This window comes from Micropterus salmoides, unplaced genomic scaffold, assembly GCF_014851395.1.
Source record: "Micropterus salmoides isolate LMB-PRFRI ecotype aquatic unplaced genomic scaffold, ASM1485139v1 Ms_hic_scaffold_11, whole genome shotgun sequence".
NCBI classification, from domain to species: Eukaryota; Metazoa; Chordata; class Actinopteri; order Centrarchiformes; family Centrarchidae; genus Micropterus; species Micropterus salmoides.
In genome coordinates this window covers 11,749,897-11,774,792 of record NW_024040152.1, presented here as the reverse complement: position 1 = coordinate 11,774,792, position 24,896 = coordinate 11,749,897, and the positions used below count along the sequence as shown (strand labels likewise).

Sequence of the window (24,896 nt, the reverse complement as noted above, 5' to 3'; positions counted from 1 at the left end):
TTTGGCTAATCAATTCTGTGTCCTCGCTGGGCTGTCCCACAATTGTCCTCATACAGTATGAGGCAGTTTTTCTTTACTAAAGGATCTAATTGACACAGCCAAGTTTTTATAGCATGCAGGGAGAAAGATATACCCATTACTTCTAGTTTGGTTTAAAGGAGAAAAAAATTGTATTTTCATTGCAAGCACGCCCCAACATCCCTAATCATGACCGGGGTGCCCTGTACGGTGCAGAGCACAGACTCCCGCCCTGACAGATTATCCGGTGTGAATGTTTGGGAATGATAATGAGATCAAAACACCTCACTAAGCTGGGAAGAGAGGGTGGAGACTGGAGAGGGAGTAAGGAAAAAGCGAGCAAGGGAGAGGGTGAGCGATAGCTACGATAAATTGCAGAAGCAGAACCACTTGAGCATAAAATTAGATTTTACAAATGTGTTGTTACCTGACAGTCCTCTGACAGAGGAGATATCACAACATTATAGGGCTGCATGAGTACTACTAATCGTATCAAATAAATAAGGATGCCTGTCAGCTGTGATTGAGCTGGAAGGGGATCCAACATGGACAGTGAGTTAGTGGGAGAAATAACATAATTAAAACAGGCTTTCTCATTAGGAACTCAAACATTAGAAGCCCAAATTCAATTTATATGATAATATATTATGCTCTTTGAAAGCTGTACACATTACGACACATTTGTCTAAATGCTGTGACACTTAAAACATTGTCACTGACTGTTGATGTCACATTTTGAAGAAATTAAGCTTTTGGAATTCAAGAATGACCTTTCTTTTTAATGTTGGTGATATTTCTCTCCTTGATGTGTTTTGTTTTACAATGTGTCTAACATAGTAAAGCATAAGAACAGTCAGTTTGACTCAAGAACACTTTTGCAGGAGAAATACTTATTGTGTGCTTATATTATTACATAAATAGGCTTGAACCTGCATCATGTGTCCCTTCCTCTCCTAGAAGTTCCTGCTGCTATAAATGCCCAATATGTGATTATTAAATAGTAAGAATCTTTTAGCTTTGGATCCTATTATATAGTGAAATGAGTTGAGGATACACTAATGCCTTCAGTGGTAAGAAGAAATAAGTCATATGTAAAATGTGACAAAACATTTACTATATGCACAGCCTGTCAAAGTAAGATCTATAAAGTGTCATTCTACATAATGGATTGCTACGAGGCAGCGTATTTGAGGAAACAATTACTTCCTATGTTATTGGTGGTTACAAATAGTAAGTTAAATACATCATCACGACAACAATGAAGACTGAATAAATCAGTATGAATGACAAATGGAAGCTCTAATTCAAGCAGAGAGACAGCGTGTGTGTAAGGGACAAGTCACTGAGGCAAGCTTTATCTACTGTATGCTTCAAGAAGAAACAGTGTGTGTGTGTGTGTGTGAATCCACTGCAAATGTGTTGCACTATGAATACATATACAGAGGGTTTATTCCCCAAGGTGCTAAATCTATGGGGAAATATTTTGCCTGAAGTTTATTGCTTGAGATTTCAAATAGATAACAATGGTTATATCTGTTACAGCGCAATGGTCTTCACACTAGTAACGTCAATAACAATCTGTTGAAAGGCACTTTTATATCTGCAATTTTGTAACAGTTGGTTTCATGTTTTTTCAAGTGTTGAATATTGCATTTGGAAGTAAGTTTTTCACTTTTGAGAACACAATCAGTCAGTTTAACTTTCTTAAATTCAGATGCCACTTTTTCACACTGGGATGAGACTGTTGGTAGATTTGCATGTATTTGGCTTACTCGTCAACCAGCATTAAAAGGTAAACTGAATGTTTATTTCATTATAATCTGAGGTATTGAGATCACATGTCACAGTAGCAGTACACGAATAAAGCACACAGTACAAAGAATATTGTAAAAACCCAAGTACCAAAAGTTAAAAAGTATGCCCTTTAAAGCACGCGCATGCATTCAAGTGTGAAGTGGTGGCATTCATTTTATGTTTGTTTATGTTTATCAAGCTATCTATCAAAGATTAGGTTTGGACAACTGTTTAATGTGTATACTTCAAGGGAACACAAATACTGTTAATAGTCAAATTGTTAATTTTTTATAGTTCAAATACCCAAACTATTGTTGAAGACTTTTAAAAGAAACTAATGCTAATAAACCATTTTTTTCTTGCCAGAATTCTGATGCAGAATTCCTCAGTGATCAATTCAATGTCAAGGTTACGAATAAGCAAAGTAACCCATAACCCATTTCCTTACTGGCTCAGGTTGCTAATATGGAGGGTCATTTGTCAGGGTTAATATTCCTCTTCTGGTCTGACTGGCCGATTTGACCATTGGCCAGTAGAACAGGAGCTTAGTTGAATTAAATGAGACTACTGGTATCTCTTTAAATAATCTGTCACTACATTTTATCAACTGTATCTACCAGGTTTCAGGAAATAGTTACACATTTATTAAATTCAAATATACTGAAGTAAACTGACAATAGTTACCAAGTTAATGAAAATGAAACTCATATTACTGTTCAGATAATATGATAGACAATTAACATTATATTATTAGAAAAGGTTAATAATTATATGACTATGCGTGCTATTATTAATATTTAATATTGTAGGCAGAATCTAGCAGCCACCATTAAAGCATAATTACTATAAATATATATACATTCCTATGATAAGTGTTGTCTTACTATGTTTAGAGATTGAAATTATTTTTAAAGGGATTAAACATACATTAATAAGAGTTTAGTATAAGGTCAACACTGACTACAGTTGTTGTGGCTACAATGAAGGATCCCACATTAGATGCCATTAAACTTAAGTGCAGGCTTTATTATTTTATTTATGTTAATTTCCCTTTTGCTTTAAGTAAGTCCAATATTGTATACTTGCAATAAGCCTCCGTGGTGCTGTCACAATCTGACTTGTATATGGCTGCAAAGCAAGATGAGCCCACACACAAACAAATGTTTAAAATAACACTTAACATAATTAAAGTCCATTCATCCGACTCATAAGTCCTTTGTTCTGTTAATAGCTAACATTTTGCAATAATATAAATATATTATCGTGTATGAGTAAACTGATTCTACAAATCTGCAGTTTGGGTCAATTTTGGATGAATTCATGACACTGTTATCAACTGCAGTGACAAAGCCTTTTCAAGTCGCTACTGCTCTGATTCGCACCTCTGACTGGCTTCTTTTCAATGGCAATGGAGGCCAAGTCTCATGAGTACCATAGTTATTTGAGCTGTCCACCACGCCAAAATGATGTATAAATCTTTTTTTTTTTTTTGAAACGACAATGGAATAATTAAAACTGTGTCCATAACATAAACCTACATGATTGTTACATTCTCCAAGAGAGTCCTGTGTTTCTATTATACGTAATATTGAAGACATTGTTAAAAGAAAAAAATTAATGGGAATACAGAATGACAGAAAAAAACATCTCTATAGATGTTTTATTTCTACATGCATGCTTAATTTTTGTTGCCTATACTATACATATGCCTATACATATGTTCCTCTAATGATAAGATTTAAACATGAATTTGTTGATATTTTAAATCATTAGTTAGCAGACTATTCACTAGAGTAATTAATCCACCGCTTATGCTCCCTTTTTCCCGATTAGGGTTACGGGGTGACTGGGGCATTAGGAGGAAGACATGAAAACAACCTGAGGTCACGGATCCCCTGCAGGGCTAACACATTGACAAACACATTCACACTACACGTACAGGCAATTTCAGAGTCTTAGATTTACCTGACATGCATGTGTTTGAACAGAGGAAACGAGCAGTGAGGGGGGAACCCAAGTGCACATGGGGAGAAGAACCACAGCTAAGATCAAACTCAGAACCTTCTTGCTGTGAGGTGACTTTACTAACTAATGAGCCAACATGCTGCCAGACATCATTAATTAACCAGCACCATTAATTTCCGCTCATGATCCTTATCATTGATTAAATGTAACACATTCCTGGCTTGTGTTTTTTTGCCATGTGCGGTACAAAATGCAGTATTGGCTAACTCAACCGCTGGTGTTGGTATTGTATAACTGTTAGTCCCATGTGTTGTGTAGTTACCCATAATTATGGAGGAACATATTCTTCCCGAAATTGGCTGCATTTCCGAATGTTCATGGCGGTTTGTGTGTGTGCTTTGTGCTGGTCATTGTTTGCTGCCATCATTGTGAAACTGAGTGCTGTTGCACATTCAAGGAGACAGGAAGCTATTCACAGGGAGATTGGGAATCCCACCAGTGAAAAGAAAGTACAAAAGAGCAACACTCAGAAATGCAGTGGGCGAGCACACATATATCCAAGAGCATAATGAGCTGGTTTCATTGTTTGGGCTTCTGCAATGGTTTGTCTGGCAGCAAGGTGTTTGTTTTAACAAGCGCAATGTATGATATATTGGAGGGCAATACAAATAAAAATATGTATACATTATCTTTCTATCTATAGAGGATTACAGATCTTTATTGTATTATATACAGCCATTATTATTAAAGTATTTATTTAAATATAATATAAAGTATAATTTAACCTAGTATACAGTATGTCCCATTTGTTGCAAATTTACCTCAACAAGGCCCAATTAAATCAATCTGGTTTAGAACCCCCCAAAATATGGGGTTACCCAGGTTTAGAAGGACAAGTGAGGAAATGAAAGTAGATTCAATGATGTTGTGTAGCTGGTTGAAACTGCATGTAAGGTCAGATTCTTGCTTGGCAGAAAATAACAGACAGGTCATTGATCTTGCCTCTCTTCTGCACAAATTTCATGTTCCACAAGGGCAACAGTATCACAGTTTTTACCTCAGTAGTAAAGTCAGCAGACACCAAAAATGCCTTGCTTTTAAATTGTGGGTACTGCATTTATTTATTTACACATGTTCACACATTAACACAAAATGTTCTAACTCCTTGAGACAATGCATGCTTATCTGATAATCTTTGTCTTGTGCTGTTGTGTGAATATTTTAAGGACAGGAACAAATGTGCTCCCATAAACGCCTATGTTTACATTATATTAAAAACATATATGATTTCTTCAATCTTGGATGCAAGCCCAAACAATTGAATGACAGTCGTAGTTGAAAAAGCAGCCTACCAGATCTTACAGCCACTTTGAGACCAAGTTAAATTAAACGCTGCCGACACTCAGTTTGCATTAATTCACATAATGAATGAAAAATGTGTTTGTGTTTCTCCAGCAAGTGAATTGTGTCCATACAACTCAGCCAGTAGGAAGTCTTATTTCATCAGAAATCAGGAAATCAGTATGTGGGTGGTAAAGCAGAACACGGCACTTAAATTTAGATAAACAATGTTACTTCCAAACTGGACAATGTATAACTTTAACATAGTGTTGTAAAAGTCCTCAAACCAAAACACAAAAATAGCAAAAACCAACCCCTGCATCATTCTATTTTAATGTTGCTTTGTTTTGGCAGACTGTCATTCTGTCACTCAGATCGCACTCTTTGAAGTCTGAAGTCTGAAAATGCAGTAGATGTTAAAAATAAGTATTTTGAGTGGTACCCAGATGATTCCAACCTAACCAACTAAGCTGGCTCGCAGGCAGTCTGCCACTACATAACAGCAGCGGGTGGGTTTATGCTTGTGCACTTGCCCACGTTGTTTGCCGGTACATAACATGTACAACAAACTTTCATGCTACAACATAGATTTTTGCAAGGGCATGTACGGCTGAAACGTGAAACCTCTGATTTTGACTCGGCACAGCATGTCCATTCCTTTAGGCCTTGCAGACCCTTCTGCACTCACAGCTTCTGTTTAAGAAAAAAAAAATTGGCTTGATTTTCATACACGCCACAGATAACCAAAGGCTTTCATTTACATGCATATTAATGTATAATTTGTCACCTTAAATAATCCAACTTTTGCACTTGTAATCAGCACTTTGGTCACATTTGTTAGGTGAACTGTTTTTTTGTTCCAATATCAATTTCTAATATTATAATATTGTATACTGTACATAGTACTCGATAAGCTATTACATTGTAGTTGCCAGGTTAACTACCCTGGCTTTGTACTTTTTCTTTGTTGAAATAGATCTGCAAAGCTAGGAAGCTTAACATATGTTGCAGAACATATTGGCACCATTGTAACACCACTGGAATAAAGTTTATCAGCTACAGAAGACTGCAACAGTCTATCCCCGACTCATCCTAAAATAAGCCTTAAACCGACCATCCTTAAGACGAAGCTCCTGGACCAGCTGGTAGGCTACTACCAGTGGTGTCTCCCCTTTCTGAGGGTCTCATGTGCCCACATGGACCTCAGTTTCCCTGTCTCCTGCGTGTTTGTACACCTCACACACTCAGACAGTGCCAGGGCAGGTGCCCTATGTTTGTCCATTCTTTTAAAACAGATATTTTTAGCAACAAAAGATACAGACCTGTGAGTTGTGATCAAGTTTCTGCTAATATGACCGTTATTACTTAGCAAACCAAAGATTACAGATCGCTGGCGCTATAATCTTTGATTAGACTGACAGGACAGCTGATTCGGTGGTTGCCTAGCAAAATTAAAAAAGCGCAGCATTTTGCTCTTCTCTAAATTCAAACCAAAAAGGCATTGCTGTGTTCGCGTTTTCAAACCTGCAAAGCGCTTTCTGGCTGATCGGGGCCTGATTGTGAGCAGCATTCTCGCGACCACACAGAATCACTGTTGTAGCATAATAATTTACATTTCATTATATTTTACCCTATACCATTACTAGTTATCCCTACTGTCTCTGTTAATATTTATGTTAAGTTGGGATGGAGTAGAATCTAAATCGTTCTCTCGTCACATCCATCGGTCTGTGGCTTTGGAATGCAGCTGATCCACAAAGTCCTCAAAGGACAAATTATGGAAACAGCTGCAATTAGTGGCTGATTTATATATTGTGGTAGGACCTTAGAGACTAATTAAAGGCCTTTGTGTTCTTGTCTGTTGGATTCATGCTAATTTAAAGCCTTTTGACTGATATTCACAAGAACAAGTCTGAAATTCATGCATCTCAATTTACACGCGCCCACTACAATAACGCACATTCAGGGTAGTTGTTTAAATGGGAACTTTGTGAACATGTTCCATAATTTTCCAATCTAGACATCATTAGAGTAAATTTTGTGTGATGCTAAAAAGACCTACCTATTCCTTATGTGATGGAGTTGCGGGAGCTCGTACATTAAGCCTTGCTAGTGTGTTCATGGTGGAATTCTGAAAACGACAAAGCAAATTAGCTGCAGGATTTTCCTCCCAAGGAGCAGGTTTCCCCCTGTTTATTAAATTTGTTAAAGTGCTTCTGAGAAATGCACATTTTATCCTCTTAACAGTCAAATTACTATATACTCCAGCAATTACTTAATGTACTCTAATGAGATTTCCCCATGAAATGGAAGGATTCATTTATTTTATGTGACGCATTCCACCGAGCGGTTTATGCCTCACATCCCCTCACAATCCAGGGAGGCTTTGAGTCATAAATAGTGAGATGAGCTTGGCTTCCAGAATTGCCACTCTACCCACAGCAACACAGATATATGATTCTGTGATCCAGGCACTGGGGGTCTGTTCAGGGGCATCAGCAGGTCACAGGTGCTATTTCGAAGCTCAATTCTTTGCAACTGGGTTTTCTCTAGGATTAGTGAAACAGAACCGGGCTGGCAGGCAGTATTTGTGTGCTAGGATATGGGAGTGCAACATCCAAAACACAAATAACACCAAAAACACTAAAACAAAATAAATGACTTGGTGCTCTTTAAATCCAGTTGGGTAAAATTAAATTAAACCATATTTGATTGATTTTCTGTGCCTTTTATTATATAATAAGCAAATAGTTAGCATACAAATCCAGTAGCCATTTGGATAATACCCTGGGTGGTAAAGTGCACCTAATTCAAAATGTTTTAAAGATTATTTAAGTATTTCAATCTTCACCGAAATATAACATTTTCCAGTGAAATGTGCTAAAAGCTCATATCCTACAGCAAAATACAACAACTGCTGAAACTATTAGTCGATCAATCAGTCAATCATCAAAAAATGAATTGGAAATTCTGATCATTCATATGATTTATGTTAACTATCAAGTGGAAATGGCAAACTACACTAAATATGAAAATCTGCTGCTTTTGTATGTCACTGTAAGTTGGATATCTTTGGGTTTTAGAGAGTTAGGAAGACATGAAGATGTCATCTTGGAAAATGCAAAAATAATGAATAGATCATGAAAATAATCACCAAAATAAGACAATAAACCTGAAAAGCAGGTGATTTATAAAGGATTGTTTAGTGTCAAGACAAGAATGCCTGGAATTAGACCAACAAATGTATGCAATCACACCAACAAGGTGCATTGTTTGAATACAGATATATTTGAAAACATACTCAAGTGTAATGGTAGCATAGGGAATAAAATAATTAGTCGCTTTCAAATGCTCTGAAACACAGCAAATCCAAACAAAAATTATTAAAATTATTTTAGTTTCCCTGATAGAATTGGAGGCTACATAGAGATTGGAAAGAGAAAGATCTGAAAGAGAGATCTGACCGAAAATCAGCTTTACCATGCATTAACAGGCAGCATAAATGACTTTAAAGATATCTACTACAGTGATTTAGCATTTACAAATGTTCCGATCTCAATGCAGAAAGAGGAGGTTTAAAGGGCCATAAAAGTTCAGCCTAAGTAAAGACATTTGTAACTTTTGATGACAGTGAGGTTTTCATCTTTGAATTGACGGAAGATGGCTGAGACATATTGCTTTGTTATTGAAATGGATAATATGATGAGAGTGGAGGTGGAGGAGTCAGTCTCTCCATAAGCTGATGTTCCTAAAGGCATCTTTAAAGAAGCTGTCTAAACTGTCTTCTGCAGCTGAGCCCCAGAGAGACTTTGTTGTCTTACATTTGACAGTACATGCTATGTTTGTTGCTTTACCAATTACACACAAATTGTGGAACTTAGACTATTTTAATGTTAAATACCGAGAACATGACAGTGAAATATTGCCAAAGAAAATACTCTGACTTTCTGCGTTAAAAGGAAACAAAAAAAATACCTGGATTTTTGTACTTAACGTTATATTGCTAAAACTACACACACTGTTGCAATGCAACATAATTAAGTGTAATCTCATTTTAAATAAAGGCAATGAAGATATGGATGCACATGCACACATGTACAGGAATAGGCACTGGCTTGGCAGGGTGGTGAATTGGATTTATAAACCTGCACACATGGGTTAGTGCCTCACACGCACTTACTCACACCATGCAACTTTTTTGGCTGGGTGTCCGACTCAGTATACATTCATCACATTTAAAGGGATACTACAGTGAAGTAGCATCACTGTAATGTTCTTGTGCAGTGTGTGTAAAACACCGACTAAACACTCAGTTAAACCGTAGCCAATGAAGAGAGAGTTGTAGTAAGATTGATCCTTTACTGAGACACTTCTTCATACATGCTGTCTGTGTGGTGAAAACTGTAAATAAAGGCAGTACAAACATATTCAATGTTCTTAACTAAACTAAACACCATTGTACATAGTTGTAAATATGAACATACATCATGCATATAGCATGGCTGTTAGCTTGCACATTAGGGTAAAAACAAAAACTTTTTTTTTTAAATTAACTTATCAAACATAATTTTTTAGCAAATCCCTGCTAATATATGAACTTTAACATGTCTATTGTCAAATGAATTAACTTACGGCATTGCCTCTATGATGTTCCAGAGTGGATGCAAGCAGATTAGTCTCAGAGCATACATGTCTGCTTTCTTTTCCGCATGTGGAGATAAACAGGAAGTCACTAAACAGGAAATGACGAAACCGGAAGTAGCTAAACAGGAAGTGACGTCATGGTGTGAACGAAAATAATACTAATTTACAGATTATTTATTTTGAACTGAGAAGTAGTTATGTACCTTATTTCCAACTAAAAATAAAAACCAACGAAATAATTCATAAAAAAATTAAGAAAGCCCTAAAGGCACCACACTCCCCGCCTGACCTGTGTGAGGTCACTAAGAATTTATGTTAGTCCAATACATTAGTCTCTAGATCAGTCTTTGGGCAGAAGTAGAACAATTTCTGCAACTGGCCTAAGAAAGGTTTTCACATTACCCTGGTCAGCTGTTTTCACCTCGACCTTTCTTACGTGGCCATCGTTTCCAGGGAAGGTGGCAGTGATCCTGGCCATAGGCCAGCAGTTGCGGACAGTCTGCTTGTCTCTGAGTAGAACTAGGTCTCCAACTTCAAGGTTTCTTCGAGGTACTGTCCACTTTTGTCTGTGTTGCAGGGAAGGTAAGTATTCACGGCTCCAGCGGGTCCAGAACTGGTTTGCAAGAGCCTGAACCTGTCTCCATTGCTTTGTGTAAAGGTCCTTGCCTGAGAACTCTCCTGGAGGGGGTGGAGCTCCAGTCTTCTGCGTAAGAAGCATTGACGGTGAGAGTATGAAAGGGTTTTCCGGGTCAGCAGAGACAGGTAGGAGTGGACGTGCGTTCATGATGGCCGTGACCTCAGCCATCAGTGTGCAAAGAACTTCGTGGGTTAGGCGAGTGTTATGTTGGAGAAACATTGAATCAAGGATTCTTCTAGCGACACCAATCATGCGCTCCCAAGGGCCTCCCATATGGGAGGCATGTGGCGGGTTGAATTCCCAGATGCATCCTTGCTCACTGAGGAACTTCTGCAGCCTTTTGTCCATCCCAAGCTCCTTGCGCGCTCCAATAAAGTTGGGCCACAATCAGATAGGAGCTGTTTCGCAGGGCCTCTGAGTGCGAAGAAGCGTCTGAGGGCATTTATGCAGCTAGATGTGTCCATAGCCTCAATTACCTCGATATGCACTGCTCTTGAACTCATACAGCTGAACATGATGGCCCACCGCTTGCTCTCTGCCTGTCCTCCTCTGGTGCGTCTGGTAGAGATGGACCAGGGACCAAATACATCGATCCCCACATATGTAAAGGGAGGGCAGGTTTTAAGGCGTTCAGGTGGCAGGTCAGCCATGAATTGTTCTTCCAGCTTTCCGCGCAGCCTGCGACAGGTTACACATTTGTGGAGTACTGAACTGATTAATGTTTTGCCTCCCAAAATCCACAATCCTGCTGCCCTAATCGCGCCTTCTGTCAGGTGTCTGCCTTGGTGTTTTACTTGCTCGTGGTGATGTTGGGTGAGCAGTAAGGAGATGTGGCTACCTTTGGGCAGGATTATTGGGTTCTTTTCGGCAGCAGGGAGTTCTGAGTGCCTTAATCGGCCCCCAACACAAATGAGGTTGTCTTCCAAGAATGGGCTGAGTTTCTGCATGGGGCTATTTTTGGGTATTGCTTTGTTGGCTCGGAGGGCGGACAGTTCCTTCGCAAAGGCTGCCATTTGTGTTGCTTTGAGGATAACATTCCTTGCCTGGGCCATTTCATCTGGAGTACGAGGTGAATTACATCTGTGCCAGCCTTTGCATTTGCTGTTTTTATTTGAGTGCTTGCAGGATCTTGCCACGTGGATGAGGTATGCTACTCCTCTTACTAAGGAGTTGAAGGTGGAGAACCGTTGGAAGCGGTCTGGGGTAAGCATAGATTCTTCCAGGTATGTAGCACAGGTCTGGACTTGGGGTCGGATTTCCGGGTCCCTTCCAGGTTCAACTAGCTCAAATGTCTCACTAACTTGCATTTTTTCTGCTGGAGGCTGATACAGGAAGGAGGGTCCCGTGAACCAAGGGTCTGCGCCAGATGGGATGCAGGTAAGGATCTTGACGCATGGTCGGCAGGATTTTCCTCTGTACGGACGTAGTTCCATTGTTCAGGCTTTGAGGACTGTCGAATGCGTTGCACTCTATTGTGAACATACACATAGAACCGTTTTGCCTCGTTACAAATGTAGCCTAGCACTACTTTGCTGTCCGTATAGAACTTTGTCGCATCTAACTTCAGGTCTAGCTCTTCCTGTATGAGACCTGCCATCTCTACAGCTAAGACTGCGGCGCACAGTTCCAGCCTTGGGATTGTAGGCTCGGACTGGGGTGCTAGCTTTGTCTTGCCCATAACAAATCCCACGTCAACTTTCCCATCTTGCTGAACTGCTCTCACATACGCCACAGCACCAATTGCCTTAGTTGATGCGTCAGAAAACACACACAACTCTGTGTGCGCTGCTTTATTGAATGAGGTTTTTGTGTACGTACGCGGTACATGCAGTTGTTTTAGGTCTCTGAGCGAATGTCTCCAGGCTTCCCATCTGCATAGTTTGTCTTCTGGGAGGGGTGTATCCCAGTCGGACAGTTCAGAGGTAAGTTCTCTGAGGAGGGCTCTTCCCTGGATCGTGACGGGTGCCAACAAACCCAGGGGGTCGAAAACACTGTTGACCGTGGAGAGGACTCCGCGGCGGGTGAAGGGTTTGTTTGCGGTTGATGTGGAGAAGGTGAAGGTGTCAGTTGTGATCTCCCAGAGTAGACCTAAGCTCCGCTGTGTCGGTGCGGTTTCTCCGCCCAGGTCTAGGTCCTTGGTTACCGGGGTACAATCTTCAGGTGAGAAGGCCTCCGTTACAGCTGGACAGTTCGACACAAACTTGTGTAAGCGAAGGTTTGACTCAGCGAGTGAGGCCTGTGTGCGTTGGAGCAGGTCGATTGCCTCAGCTTGAGATGGTACGGATATCAACCCATCGTCAACGTAGAAATGCCTTTCCACATAGTTGACTGTATCTGCACCATGCTCCTGTGCACCTTCTCTGATGGCTCTTCGCAGTCCGTAGGTGGCAACGGCGGGTGATGGTCTGTTGCCGAAGACATGGACCTTCATCCGGTACTCTATAACTTCCTTGCTGACGTCGTTGTCTTTGTGCCATAAAAAACGGAGGAAGTTGCGGTGGTCTTCACGCACCAAAAAACAGTGGAACATCTGCTGGATGTCTGCCATGATAGCGATCTTCTCTTTTCGGAAGCGTAGCAGGACGCCTAGGAGGGAGTTATTTAGGTCGGGGCCTGTTAGGAGTACGTCGTTAAGGGAGATACCGTAGTACTGGGCGCTGGAATCAAAGACTACCCTGATCTGACTGGGTTTTTGTGGATGGTAAACCCCAAATGTTGGGAGATACCAGCATTCTTCAGCTTCTTTCAGAGGGGGCGCTACTTCGGCATGTCCGTTAGCGAAGATCTTCTCCATGAATGCCACATATTGTTCCTGCATCTCAGGTTTCTTTTTCAGGGTTTGTTGCAGAGAGGCGAACCGCTTGACCACCTGTTCTCTGTTGTTTGGCAGAGGCTGGCGTGGTTCTCTGAACGGTAGTGGGGCGACCCAACTGTTAGCATCATCTCTGTAGACGTTTGTGTCCATTATTTTTAGGAAGATTGTGTCTTCCACTGATTGAGCAGGTTTGTTATCGTTCTCGCTTTGGTTGAACACTGTCTTACCCAGCATCCTCTCAGGCCTGTTAGAGCTTTGCTGCGTCTCTTTTACATGCATGAAGCTTGTGCAGGGTTGAAAAATGGAATGGCGACCACTGTCCAGCACGTTGGTCTTAAACGTGTTGACTGTCGGCTTATGCACATTACCCAGACACACCTCTCCTATTACTACCCATCCCAGGTCCAAACGCTGGGCGAAGGGGGCATTGTGTGGTCCGTTGACCTGCTGCCTGACCTTGTGTGCTCTAAGGACATCTCTTCCAAGTAGCAGGAGTATTTCTGCATCCGGGTCCAGTTCCGGGATGTACTTGGCGATGTGTTGAAGATGGGGATGGTGTAAGACTGCGCTCGGTGTTGGAATCTCAGACCGATTGTTCAAGATCTCGTGGCACTCAATGAGTGGTGGGAGAGGGATGAGAACCTTGCCATCCAATGACTCGATCTGGAATCCTTCTGCTTTTTTGCCGGATGTTTCTACGATTCCAGAGCAGGTTCTGAGGTGATACGAGAATGGTTTGCTCTCCACATTGAACAGCTCGAAGAACTCTGGTCTAGCTAATGAGCGATTGCTCTGGTCATCCAGAATTACATAGGCTTTGATGGCCCTCTCCTTGGCATCCTTCGGATATATCTTTGAGAGGCAGATCTTTGAGCATGAGCGACTCCATTGGTTTGGGCCGCAAACTTCTGTGCAACTGGTTCTAACAACGGCTGTGTTAGGGTGATTTTGTCCCTCCCCGCCGTTCTCCTGTGGTGGTGAAGGAGTTGATGGGCCGGGATGCATAGCAGCATCATGGTAGGCGCTATCACATTCAGAGCACTTGACGGAGGACTTGCAATCTTTGGCAAGGTGGGTGACTGAAGAACAGCATTTGAAACATATTCCTTTCTCCTTGAGGAAGGCCTTTCTCTCCTCGAGGAGTTTGTTTCTGAATGTCCTGCATTTTTTGAGAGGATGTGGTTTGTTGTGTAATGGGCAGTTCTTGTTAAGGTCGTCATTGGTAGTAGAAACATCAGTTTTATGCACTGAAATGGGTCTGTTGGTGTTCTTCACACTAGATTTGTCTGGTCTTGTGGGTGTGGTTACACTGCTTTGATACATGAAGCTAGGATCGTTTCGCTTCTTCGCTTCATAGCACACGAAGTTACTGAAATACTCAAAGGGAGGGAAGCGACCTTGGTTCTGTTCTTTGTACCAGGATCCAGAAGACACCCACTTTTCTTGAAGTCCATATGGAAGCTTGTCCACGATTGGCCCAATTCCACGTGAAGTATCCAGATATGATAGGCCAGTGAGATAGCCGTCTTCTTTAGCGCCTTGGATCTCCATAAGCAAATCTCCTAGTTCACGTAATTTGGTGTGGTCCCTAGCTGAAATCTTGGGAAAACTGTCCAACCGATGAAACAGTGACTTTTCAATGATTTCAGGTGCAGCATAGCACTCACGTAGTCTCTCCCATGCCTTGTGTAAAGCAAGTTTGGGGTTACCGACATGCACTGAGCGTATGCGTTTAACCTGTTCGCTAGATTCTTTTCCCAGCCATTTAGTCATAAGATCCAGTTCTTGGGTGGCTGTGAGGTGAACTTCATCAGCTGCATTGGTAAATGAGGAGTACCATGCACGGTAATTTCCTGGCTTATCGTCAAATTGGTACAGTCCTGAATTGACAAGGTCTCGTCGTGCCAAATACTGTGCCAAGGGCTCCACCAAAGGTGGTGTGCTAGGTGGAGGAATCGGTTGCGGAGCATATATCTGGGCATGAAAATCCATGGTAGGGTCTGTTCTTCTGACTTCAGGCTTCGTCTCCAATCTAGCCGAATCAGGTAAGTTTGGTGCAGGTAAGTGTGTACTGGTCACTTTTTCAGACTGTGGCTCATTGATAGGTTCTAATTGTGAAGCGTCTTTCACTTGTGGGCCCCATGTAACGAAGCTGTCGTGTGATTCTGCATGGGGTGGGGAAGCCACAGGTAAGCCTGCCAAGAGTGGGGAGGAAGAACGATTCTGAAGGTTGATTTGAGATTGGATATAATCCTTGGTGCGTTCAATTTTAACCTCTTCTGCTTCGTATTTTCCCACTTCGTCTAAAGGATGCATTGCTTCAGCGTTTTCCAGCACCTCTGCTTCCACCAAGGCTGCAGCAGCTTCTCTGTGTAGCATTAACACTTCCAACTCTGTGTCTATCCTTACCGTTTCCAACTGATTTTGAGCATCTCTTGTTGTCTTTTCTGCTTCTCTGGCAGCCTTTTCCATTTTCAATTTAGCCTCTTGGTTAGCATAAGATGCTCTTACCTTGGCAGCTTCTGCTTTAGCTCGGGCCCGGGCAACACTTGCCGATGATGCTGATGTCATGATGCTCCCAGATCTGGATGACTTGCTGCTTGTTGCCATTTTGACCAGTTCGAAACTTCACAAGTTGCCTTTTCACTGTAATGTTCTTGTGCAGTGTGTGTAAAACACCGACTAAACACTCAGTTAAACCGTAGCCAATGAAGAGAGAGTTGTAGTAAGATTGATCCTTTACTGAGACACTTCTTCATACATGCTGTCTGTGTGGTGAAAACTGTAAATAAAGGCAGTACAAACATATTCAATGTTCTTAACTAAACTAAACACCATTGTACATAGTTGTAAATATGAACATACATCATGCATATAGCATGGCTGTTAGCTTGCACATTAGGGTAAAAACAAAAACTTTTTTTTTTTAAATTAACTTATCAAACATAATTTTTTAGCAAATCCCTGCTAATATATGAACTTTAACATGTCTATTGTCAAATGAATTAACTTACGGCATTGCCTCTATGATGTTCCAGAGTGGATGCAAGCAGATTAGTCTCAGAGCATACATGTCTGCTTTCTTTTCCGCATGTGGAGATAAACAGGAAGTCACTAAACAGGAAATGACGAAACCGGAAGTAGCTAAACAGGAAGTGACGTCATGGTGTGAACGAAAATAATACTAATTTACAGATTATTTATTTTGAACTGAGAAGTAGTTATGTACCTTATTTCCAACTAAAAATAAAAACCAACGAAATAATTCATAAAAAAAATTAAGAAAGCCCTAAAGGCACCACAATCACACTTCTATGACAAGAGACATCGCAAGAGATAGATAAAAAAAAGTCAAAATTGAAGCAACAGAGGCCAGAAGATATACTGACTTTTAGTCCATAGTATGATCTAGACAGATCTACCTATTTCCTACATTCCCCATTTTGCAACCAATAGCATCATTTTGTTAATCCCTCTGCCGGTTTAATGTCCATATCTTTCAAGCTTTATGCCCCCAGTTTTTAACGCAGGCTTTATGTTATACTGTTGCAAATTTCAGGCCATCATCGCAACATCATCAGGGTTATTTAAAGCTCCCTTTAGAGCTACAGAATACATCATACAGTTGTTTTCACAGGTTGCATAATGGTCTCAATGACAAGTAAACAAATCCTTATAAAAACCTGTGGAGTTCCCTTTTAAGTGACATACGTTAAACTTCAAATGTAGTATTTTTGTTGTTTAACATGTATTGTTTGTCCTGAAGGCCCAATATATCATGGAAAACCCCATTTATCTGGCAAACTATTAAAGATTTTCTCTACACCGCATGATGTAGTGCACCACTACTGGCCTGATACACACCAACATCTGAAGCAATATTCTACTTTGATGTAGCATATAGACATGTTTTGTAAGTTTTGAGCAGTAGTCCAGCCTATCTAAAAAATAGAAAAATACTTTCCTTTGAATTTTGTGAGTGCTTTATGAGATTTGAAGAGTGCCCAAGTCCAGTTATCTGCTCCACCAATGTGGTATTCTGGTGAAATAAAAAGGACATCTTAATGGAGACACAAGAGCTTGAGATATTCTGCTGCTGATGGAACAGACAGACACACACATTCCTTAAATCCATTATGGCTTTAGACTTCAAAGATGATTTTGTTTTTTTCAGCATTCCCTGAAAAGGGAGAGGGTTGCTCTGTGTTTGCTGAGCAAATGTAATACCTTGTGTAATGTACACTGCTCTCCTCACTGCTCAATATTCTTTCTCCATTTAGCCCTGCCTGGAATACCTATCTTTCTCCTTTTGCTTGTGATAATGTTTGAGACCAACTGCCATGGGCCTTACGTCTCTTTCTCTTTTGTTTTTCAGGTGGGATTTTCGAACAAACAGATGGACCTGTTTCACTTGTTAGCGCAGAGGAGCTTGCCTTTAAATTTGCTGTCAATAACATTAACAGAAACAGGACTTTGTTGCCAAACACAACATTAACATATGACATACAGAGGATTAATATCTACGACAGTTTTGAGGCATCAAGAAAAGGTGAGTGACTTGTTCTGTGTTTAGAGAAGGATTGTGATTACAGTGAAGACAAGAATCTGGTCAGTCAACAAACAGCATCTATTAGTTTGACAATAATAATGTTACAGTGGGTATTTGGGAATCCCTACTAAATGGACTGTGACTAAAGAGGCTACACAGTTTCTATTCTTAAGATTTCTTTTCTTGCTCTTCTCTAGCTTGTGACCAGCTGTCTTTAGGTGTGGTTGCAATATTTGGGCCCTCGCATAGTTCATCGTCAAATGCTGTGCAGTCCATCTGCAATGCACTGGAAGTGCCACACATCCAGGTTCGGTGGAAACATCACCCCATGGACAACAGGGACAGCTTTTATGCCAATCTATACCCTGATTATTCTTCACTAAGCTACGCTATCCTGGACCTGGTGCAGTTTCTCAAATGGAAAACAGCCACTGTCGTTTATGATGACAGCACAGGTGAACAGAATTTTATACTACTATATAATGTTATTATATTCTCACAAACGCAGTGCACATGCCAAGTACATTGTTCCCCTAAAAGCAATTAATATATAATAACTATCTTCCTCATTGTGACTGCATTATCTGTGTGATTCTGTTGGACTTCATCTGGGTTGTTTCTTTTCTTAAGGTCTTATAAGACTACAGGAGCTTATAATGGCCCCGTCTCGGTACAACATCAGGCTAAAGATCCGGCAACTTCCTCTTGACACGCAGGACACGAGACCCCTTCTCAAAGAAATGAAGAGAAGCCGGGAGTTCCGCATCATATTTGACTGCAGTCACCAAATGGCTGCACAGATTCTCAAACAGGTTTGTGAGAGTTCTTCAGAGTGTGGCATAGACTCTCCTAATGTCAGATGTTAGCATGGCCGGACAAATGTAAGCATGTGGCCATCTTCCACACAGCTGTCACTGGCAACAGCGCTGGGTGATATCGCCAAAAATGTTATCACGATAAAAACATTTAATTCATTTTGATATATATATATATCTATAATTATCATGATAAATGTCAAATCATTATTTCTTTTAAGTTTAAAGGCTGATTTTTGCTTCTAGGTGAAAAGTTGAAGGAATCAGATGGTTAATTGTGTGGTTAAACTTGTCTTTATGGTCAAGACGTGACAACACTTGTTGCCAAACAGAGGATCACTTCTCAAATCTCAGGTGGAACATTCAAAATGATTCTGATAAACTTTATTTTTAACAAATATGATTAGTAAATCTTTTTTCAGTTCCATTTCCTCAACCAAAATAAATATTTAAGTAGAAAAATTAAGTGCAACTCTGTTAGTGATTCAAATGAATTAAATCAAACATTTGTTGACTATATATTGATCATTTGTTATCTTGTTATTGAAGAAAATTATATTGCGATAATTATCATTATTGTTTTATTGCCCAGCCTTAACTGGCAAAAGCTGATTTCTCTATGGGATTTCCATTTGTGCCACCTGTCCACTCAAAACACCTTAAGACAGTGAGACAACTAGTGTCCAACAGTAGATATGAAAATTTAAATTGACCAATAGATATTTGTGAACTTGTGGAGAACTTCTTCTCCACTTTACTTCTTCTTATGATCTCAAGCAAAGAAACGTGCCATAGTTGGATGTCGAGCTGTGATTCACAGTTTTTCATTTTTGCACCTGTTGCGACTAGCTTTGTATTGTAGACTGTGATTCTGTTGTATCTGGGGTCTGTCTGTTAAGTACTTGCTCAAAAGATTTAGAACATTTTTCAAAGATGAAATGTTGGCTAGTTTGACATTAAGATACATCTCACAAACAGTACGGTCCAAAATGTCTCATTAGTAAAACTGTACATGCATGTGTTTTATAATATATAAGTGAATGTCAGTCAACAAAGAACAGTATGATGCACAGAGTAGAGATTGTGTAGGTGGTCTAATGCTCTGTACATGTCAAGAACAGGCTGGTGGATCCCCCCCCTCCATTCAGCTTGCTGTCAGCTTCTGTTAACGTGTTTACCAAATGCATCACCTCCTCCTAAGTCATTTAAATAACTCAGACCTCCCAAGTTATCTAGTCATCTAAAGTGACATATATCCGCTCGTGGCCAGTCTGCAATTCTCGCACCAAGGAATCACTGTTCTCTTTAGAGAATACATGAAAGAAGATTTTGAGGCAAAAATGCTCAGACCCATCAGTTCCCTTAACATGACCAAACACCACAGCTTTTGAAGTAAGGGAAAGCAGGAGATTGGCTATGAGTGATGCCAAGAATACCACACCCACTGTATGTGGTTACAAAATTACCAACAATCGTGCACCAGCATCGTGCTAGTTTGACTGCCTTTTGTGCATCATTGATTAGTTACAATAGAGCCCAAATGTACATCTATGAAAGCTGATGTTGCTCAGTACTGTATAATAAGCTTTTTATTGATTATTGGTTATTTTTTGGGACACACATTGTGCTTTGCTGTCTTCCAGAAAAGCTTTGTGCTGAGTTAATTTGTAAAAATGTCTATCAGTGTCATTCAATATACTGCAACTAAGTTATATTTTCATTACTGGTAAATCTGATAATTATTGTCTCAATAAATCCATTAATAGTTTGTTCTTTAAAATGTCCGAAAATAGTGAAAAACGCCCATCGCAAGTTCCAAATGTCACAGTTGACATATTCAAATTGCTTGTCTTCTAAAACCTCAAAATATTTAGTTTACATGACATAAAACACAGCAAATATTGATATTTGAGAGGCTGGAAACAGAACTATAGGTGTTTTTGCTTAAATAATAAAATATAATATAGATAAAAAATAAAATGGTTGTGTGCAGCACACAAAGTATGATCTTTCAATAAAATTATGTGTGATTTTAATCTAAATTGACTAATGTCTTACTAAAGGCAAAACTGTAATGAATGTCAGCTATGTTTTGATTTGCAGGCAGCAGTGACAAAATGTCCTATTCAAGACATTAAGTAGAAATCAGAAGCAGGGAATTGCGGGTGCATGTGTATAAAGGAGTATCTGAGGTGGCTATTTTCAACAGGGTTTAAATATTATGTCTGAAGTACTGCATTATGCCCTTGGAATGTTTAATTTATCATGCCATGATTGTCAACAATACATTCACCTGCATTTAACATGCCTCTGTCAGGTTATATTCCCTCACAGACTGGACAGGAGAAAATGGGAAGCATGTCCCTGGTGTCTTTTAAAATAACTCTGTGCTTTCTGTTGTCCTTTTTATTTTTTATTTTGTGCTGTGATTGTGCTACTGGATTGATGGGGACAGGGGGCACGTGGAGGTGTACTAAAATAAGAGGTTGATGAGGAATAAAAATGCAGAAAAGATTATGTTGTCATATCATACTGACAATTCATCCTGCAGCAGTGGAAACATTACTTTAATTAATGACAACTCATGCTCACAATACAAAACATGACAAAAACTTTCAATGTCATGTATTTGGCTTATTGTCTGTAAATGGAGAAGTGAATTTGCCTCCACATAAGCACAGCATCTTATTTACATAACCTTGGCTTTTTTTCACAACAGATGGTACAATTAAATGGGAAGCACAGTCGCCATGGGAATATGGTGCCTTTCATTGTAGATTGAGTGAAACAAGGGGTGGTGATGGAGTGTTCGGATATGAGGCAAAGATTACCGAGCTCTTTTGATTGAAGGATCTTTTCCCAGCGATACGATACCAGAAAACTTGCCCACAAAATGAACAATGTGTTAGTCAATATGCTCATGAAAACCTGGCTATTTTTTCCCTTTATTGATTAAAGTATTTTTGTGCATCTCTTTAGCATTAGTTGTTCTGACTGTGCTGTTGATTCTACAATGCTCTGACATGACTAAGTGACCAATTTCTCTATGCTGTCTCTATTCATCCACACCTTGCTTTCCCATCCTCCGTCTCGGTATCCTTCCAGGCCCAGACCATGGGGATGATGACTGAGTATTACCACTATATCTTCACCACTCTGGTAATGTACCACGCTTGTTAATGCAAATAGAGTCTCGTTTGTTCTCATCTCCCCACTGCTTGAGCTTTTGATGAATAGTGGCTAATTGCCAATGGGGCTTGGATCCAGTCCATAATATCAATTTTGTTTGACAAGCTGGAGGCATAATGGAGTCTTCAGTGTGCCGTAGTAAACACTCTACTTTATAGTAAAGTCAACACAAGTCTTTGAGTTGGCAGCTTAAAAAACAACAGCTTGAGATTCAAAACTGAATGACTTGCCTTTTTAAAAATGAAATGTGACTTTGAGTTTGAAAATTACTAAAATGTTTTTTGAGCTCTTCCATTATATATAATTCAATTTAATGCCATACATTTTTAAAATGAAAATTATCAAAATGTAAAAAAACTCCACCAGCAAACTAAATTAAAACACATTCATTGCACCCAATATAACTCCTAAATTCATTTACAAGGCTTTTAATAAAAAGACTAGATCAACAGATAAATCTAAGTTATTGATTTCCGACTCTACTAAAGGTTTGATTACGTCAATAAAAACATGAGTGATATAGGCGTGTATTTTCAATAATGATTTCAATAATGAAGTGTAAAAACAAACAAAAAAAAGACTAATCATCTCTGAAGTCAATATCATGTGACTATGTATATAATGTATGCCTGTAATTTATGTGGTTGTAGATCATTATTGGGACCATTTTCACCATTTCAAGTGCGTTGATATTCAATATTGTTCTCTAGTCAGCAAATCCAATGAAAAGCAATGAATTGATCCCAGTAACAAGTATTTTCTGTGTAGCCAATAGCCTTCCATTGTCCAAAAACAAGTGAAAACTATTCACTGGGTGACATGTCCTTTCATTACGATGAACACAGGCGCTGTATTATTTATCTTGAGTTGATTGCAGATACACTGTCCTGATGCTGTACTCGCCCGTGCACCAAATCAGCAGCTGAAAATAGTCCCCAACAAATCCTGTTTAACATTATGAGCTACAGTGCCCAGCTTTTTTAAGGAAATGACTTGCATTTTTTGGAGGCTGCAGTTTGTGGTCCTGTTGCACTGTATTGTGTTATACTGACAGGTCTTTCTATTATGTTGTCCAACCAATTTATGTCAATGAGAGCAGGCTAAATAACAGAAACACCTCTCCGTATAATGCAATGCAATTCAACAGCACCACAATCTGGAAGCATTAGAGTCTAACATGTTGTTGGTTTAGCTCTTTTCATGAGATTTGTTGATCATAACAAAAAATCTTTTAAAATTAAAAATGACTTAGGATTTTGTCCAGTATTACATAGGTTTAATGTAACCGGGGTGTGCTACTGTTTCATTCTCATCTTGAGCATTTTAAGTTCCCACTCTGATGAAATGATCCTGTCTGACTAATAGAAGCAGACACAGCAGGGAGCCGTTGCTGCTCTTCACTGAGACGCTGGCTACAAACACATTGAATGGGAATGAATACCAGCATGATCTGGGCTTTTCCTTTCACTCTCTGTTATTGTCTCTGTTTTTGCCTCTCTCTCTCGAGCACACACACACTCCCCGTCTCCGCGGCCTCGGCCAGTCTGTTGTGATAATATATGACACAGAGGTCCAGGCATGATGTGTGTCATCTTTCACACTCGACAGCGTGGCAATGACATTGTTCTGCCAGGCGTCATGTTTGTGTAGCATGTCTATTGGTTTAATAACGAAATCAAAACTCTTTTTTTCTCCAGTCTCCTTTTCATTGCCAGTGTACTAGTGTGTTTACGTTTAGCAGATGGAAAAAATATTCACTAGGAAATTAATTTAAATACTTTTATTTGACTTGATTTTCTGCAACAACAATATTTTTCACATGACGGCTAGCTATCTTTATAGAATCAGAGTGTGGTATCTATCCAAAGCTGCAATGTGCTGTCATATTGATAGACACACCATTAAGAAGATTATACCTAGCGGCTTGATTTGATCAGTAATGATGAATACTTGCATGGTATACATAGCAATACAATTTCCTCTCGATGGAATCCACTGATATCTGTGTTTTATCTTCTGAGGTGAGGGAAATGCCGACTTATTAGAGCGTGAAACGGCAACAGCAGAGTGGTATGGAGTAATAACTTCCTTGTCCTTTGAAATGAGTCTGTCATAGCTCCCGCCTTGCCATAGCTATCTCTAAGAACCTAAAGCTGAGAACTTTATTATGTTTGCCACGTCCACAACACTTGTGTATGCACTCAGACACATGCAGCGTGTTCTCCGGGTAACGATTTGAGTGCTGTTGTAGGATTATGTTGATTTTGTGTTACAAAATCAAGGCAGCACTGCAAAAAGTGAACTTATGATTGGAACAAGTTGCCGACATCCCAAAATGTCCCCAATAGAAATGAGAATGTCACAAAAGATGAATTATATTTTTACAAACAATTCTGTCCCAGTTAGTTTGTATTCTTAGCTTCAAAGCTAATAAACTTGTAACCTGATCTACTTTTCTCTGCAATTTTGAATGTCATATAGAACAACAGTGATTTACTTTGATCTCTGTTCATAAAAGAGAGTACTGTACTGCATTCTAGTGAGAGAGAAAAAAAAAGAGGAGAAATATTTCCGTGACTGGCAGGGACTGTTCTTCAGTAAGTGTCTTACACGCTCTCGTTCATCCAGTACTAACCCCACAGGGTGCTAATGAAATATCTATGTTCATCCAAATGTCTTTTCCAAGCCCGCTGGCCAATTCCGACACGACATGCGTCAACATGTGACTTCACACTTCAGCTACAATGGATGCCCCAGAAATTACAGCGGCTCAAATTGAATTGCTTTTTGCTTAGAAGTTGCCAAGGGAATGCAAGTGTTGAATTATTAATATGAACCAACAGAATTGGTGTTTGTTTTTTTCTTGTTCTTTAATTTTTCTGAGCCACAAACAATAATTACAATGCTCTCAAATAAAAAGCATGCACCCATAAAGATTATTTCACATGAGCATGATTAAGAAAGGCAAAATATATCACTAGCTTGTAGTTTGTGCAGTATAATCAATCATTAAATAGGTGCAAAAGCAATTTGTCAATTCTAAAAGGATTTTCAGCAGAAATGTGACTCTACCACCACAGACTTTTTAGATTTCATTTACTACACAGACACTGAATCACATTATGCTAA

The 24,896-nt window shown here is 39.7% G+C and overlaps 1 protein-coding gene across 1 annotated transcript in view; it reads left to right on the top strand.

Moving 5' to 3' along the window:
* LOC119897292 (glutamate receptor ionotropic, kainate 3) overlaps positions 1–24,896 on the top strand; it is a 103,558-nt gene that overhangs the window by 39,212 nt on the left and 39,450 nt on the right. The window contains exons 2-5 of the mRNA XM_038710896.1: positions 17,590–17,763; positions 17,961–18,218; positions 18,394–18,575; positions 21,684–21,737. Coding sequence (XP_038566824.1) covers positions 17,590–17,763; positions 17,961–18,218; positions 18,394–18,575; positions 21,684–21,737 — 668 coding nt within the window. The remainder of the gene's footprint in view (positions 1–17,589; positions 17,764–17,960; positions 18,219–18,393; positions 18,576–21,683; positions 21,738–24,896) is intronic.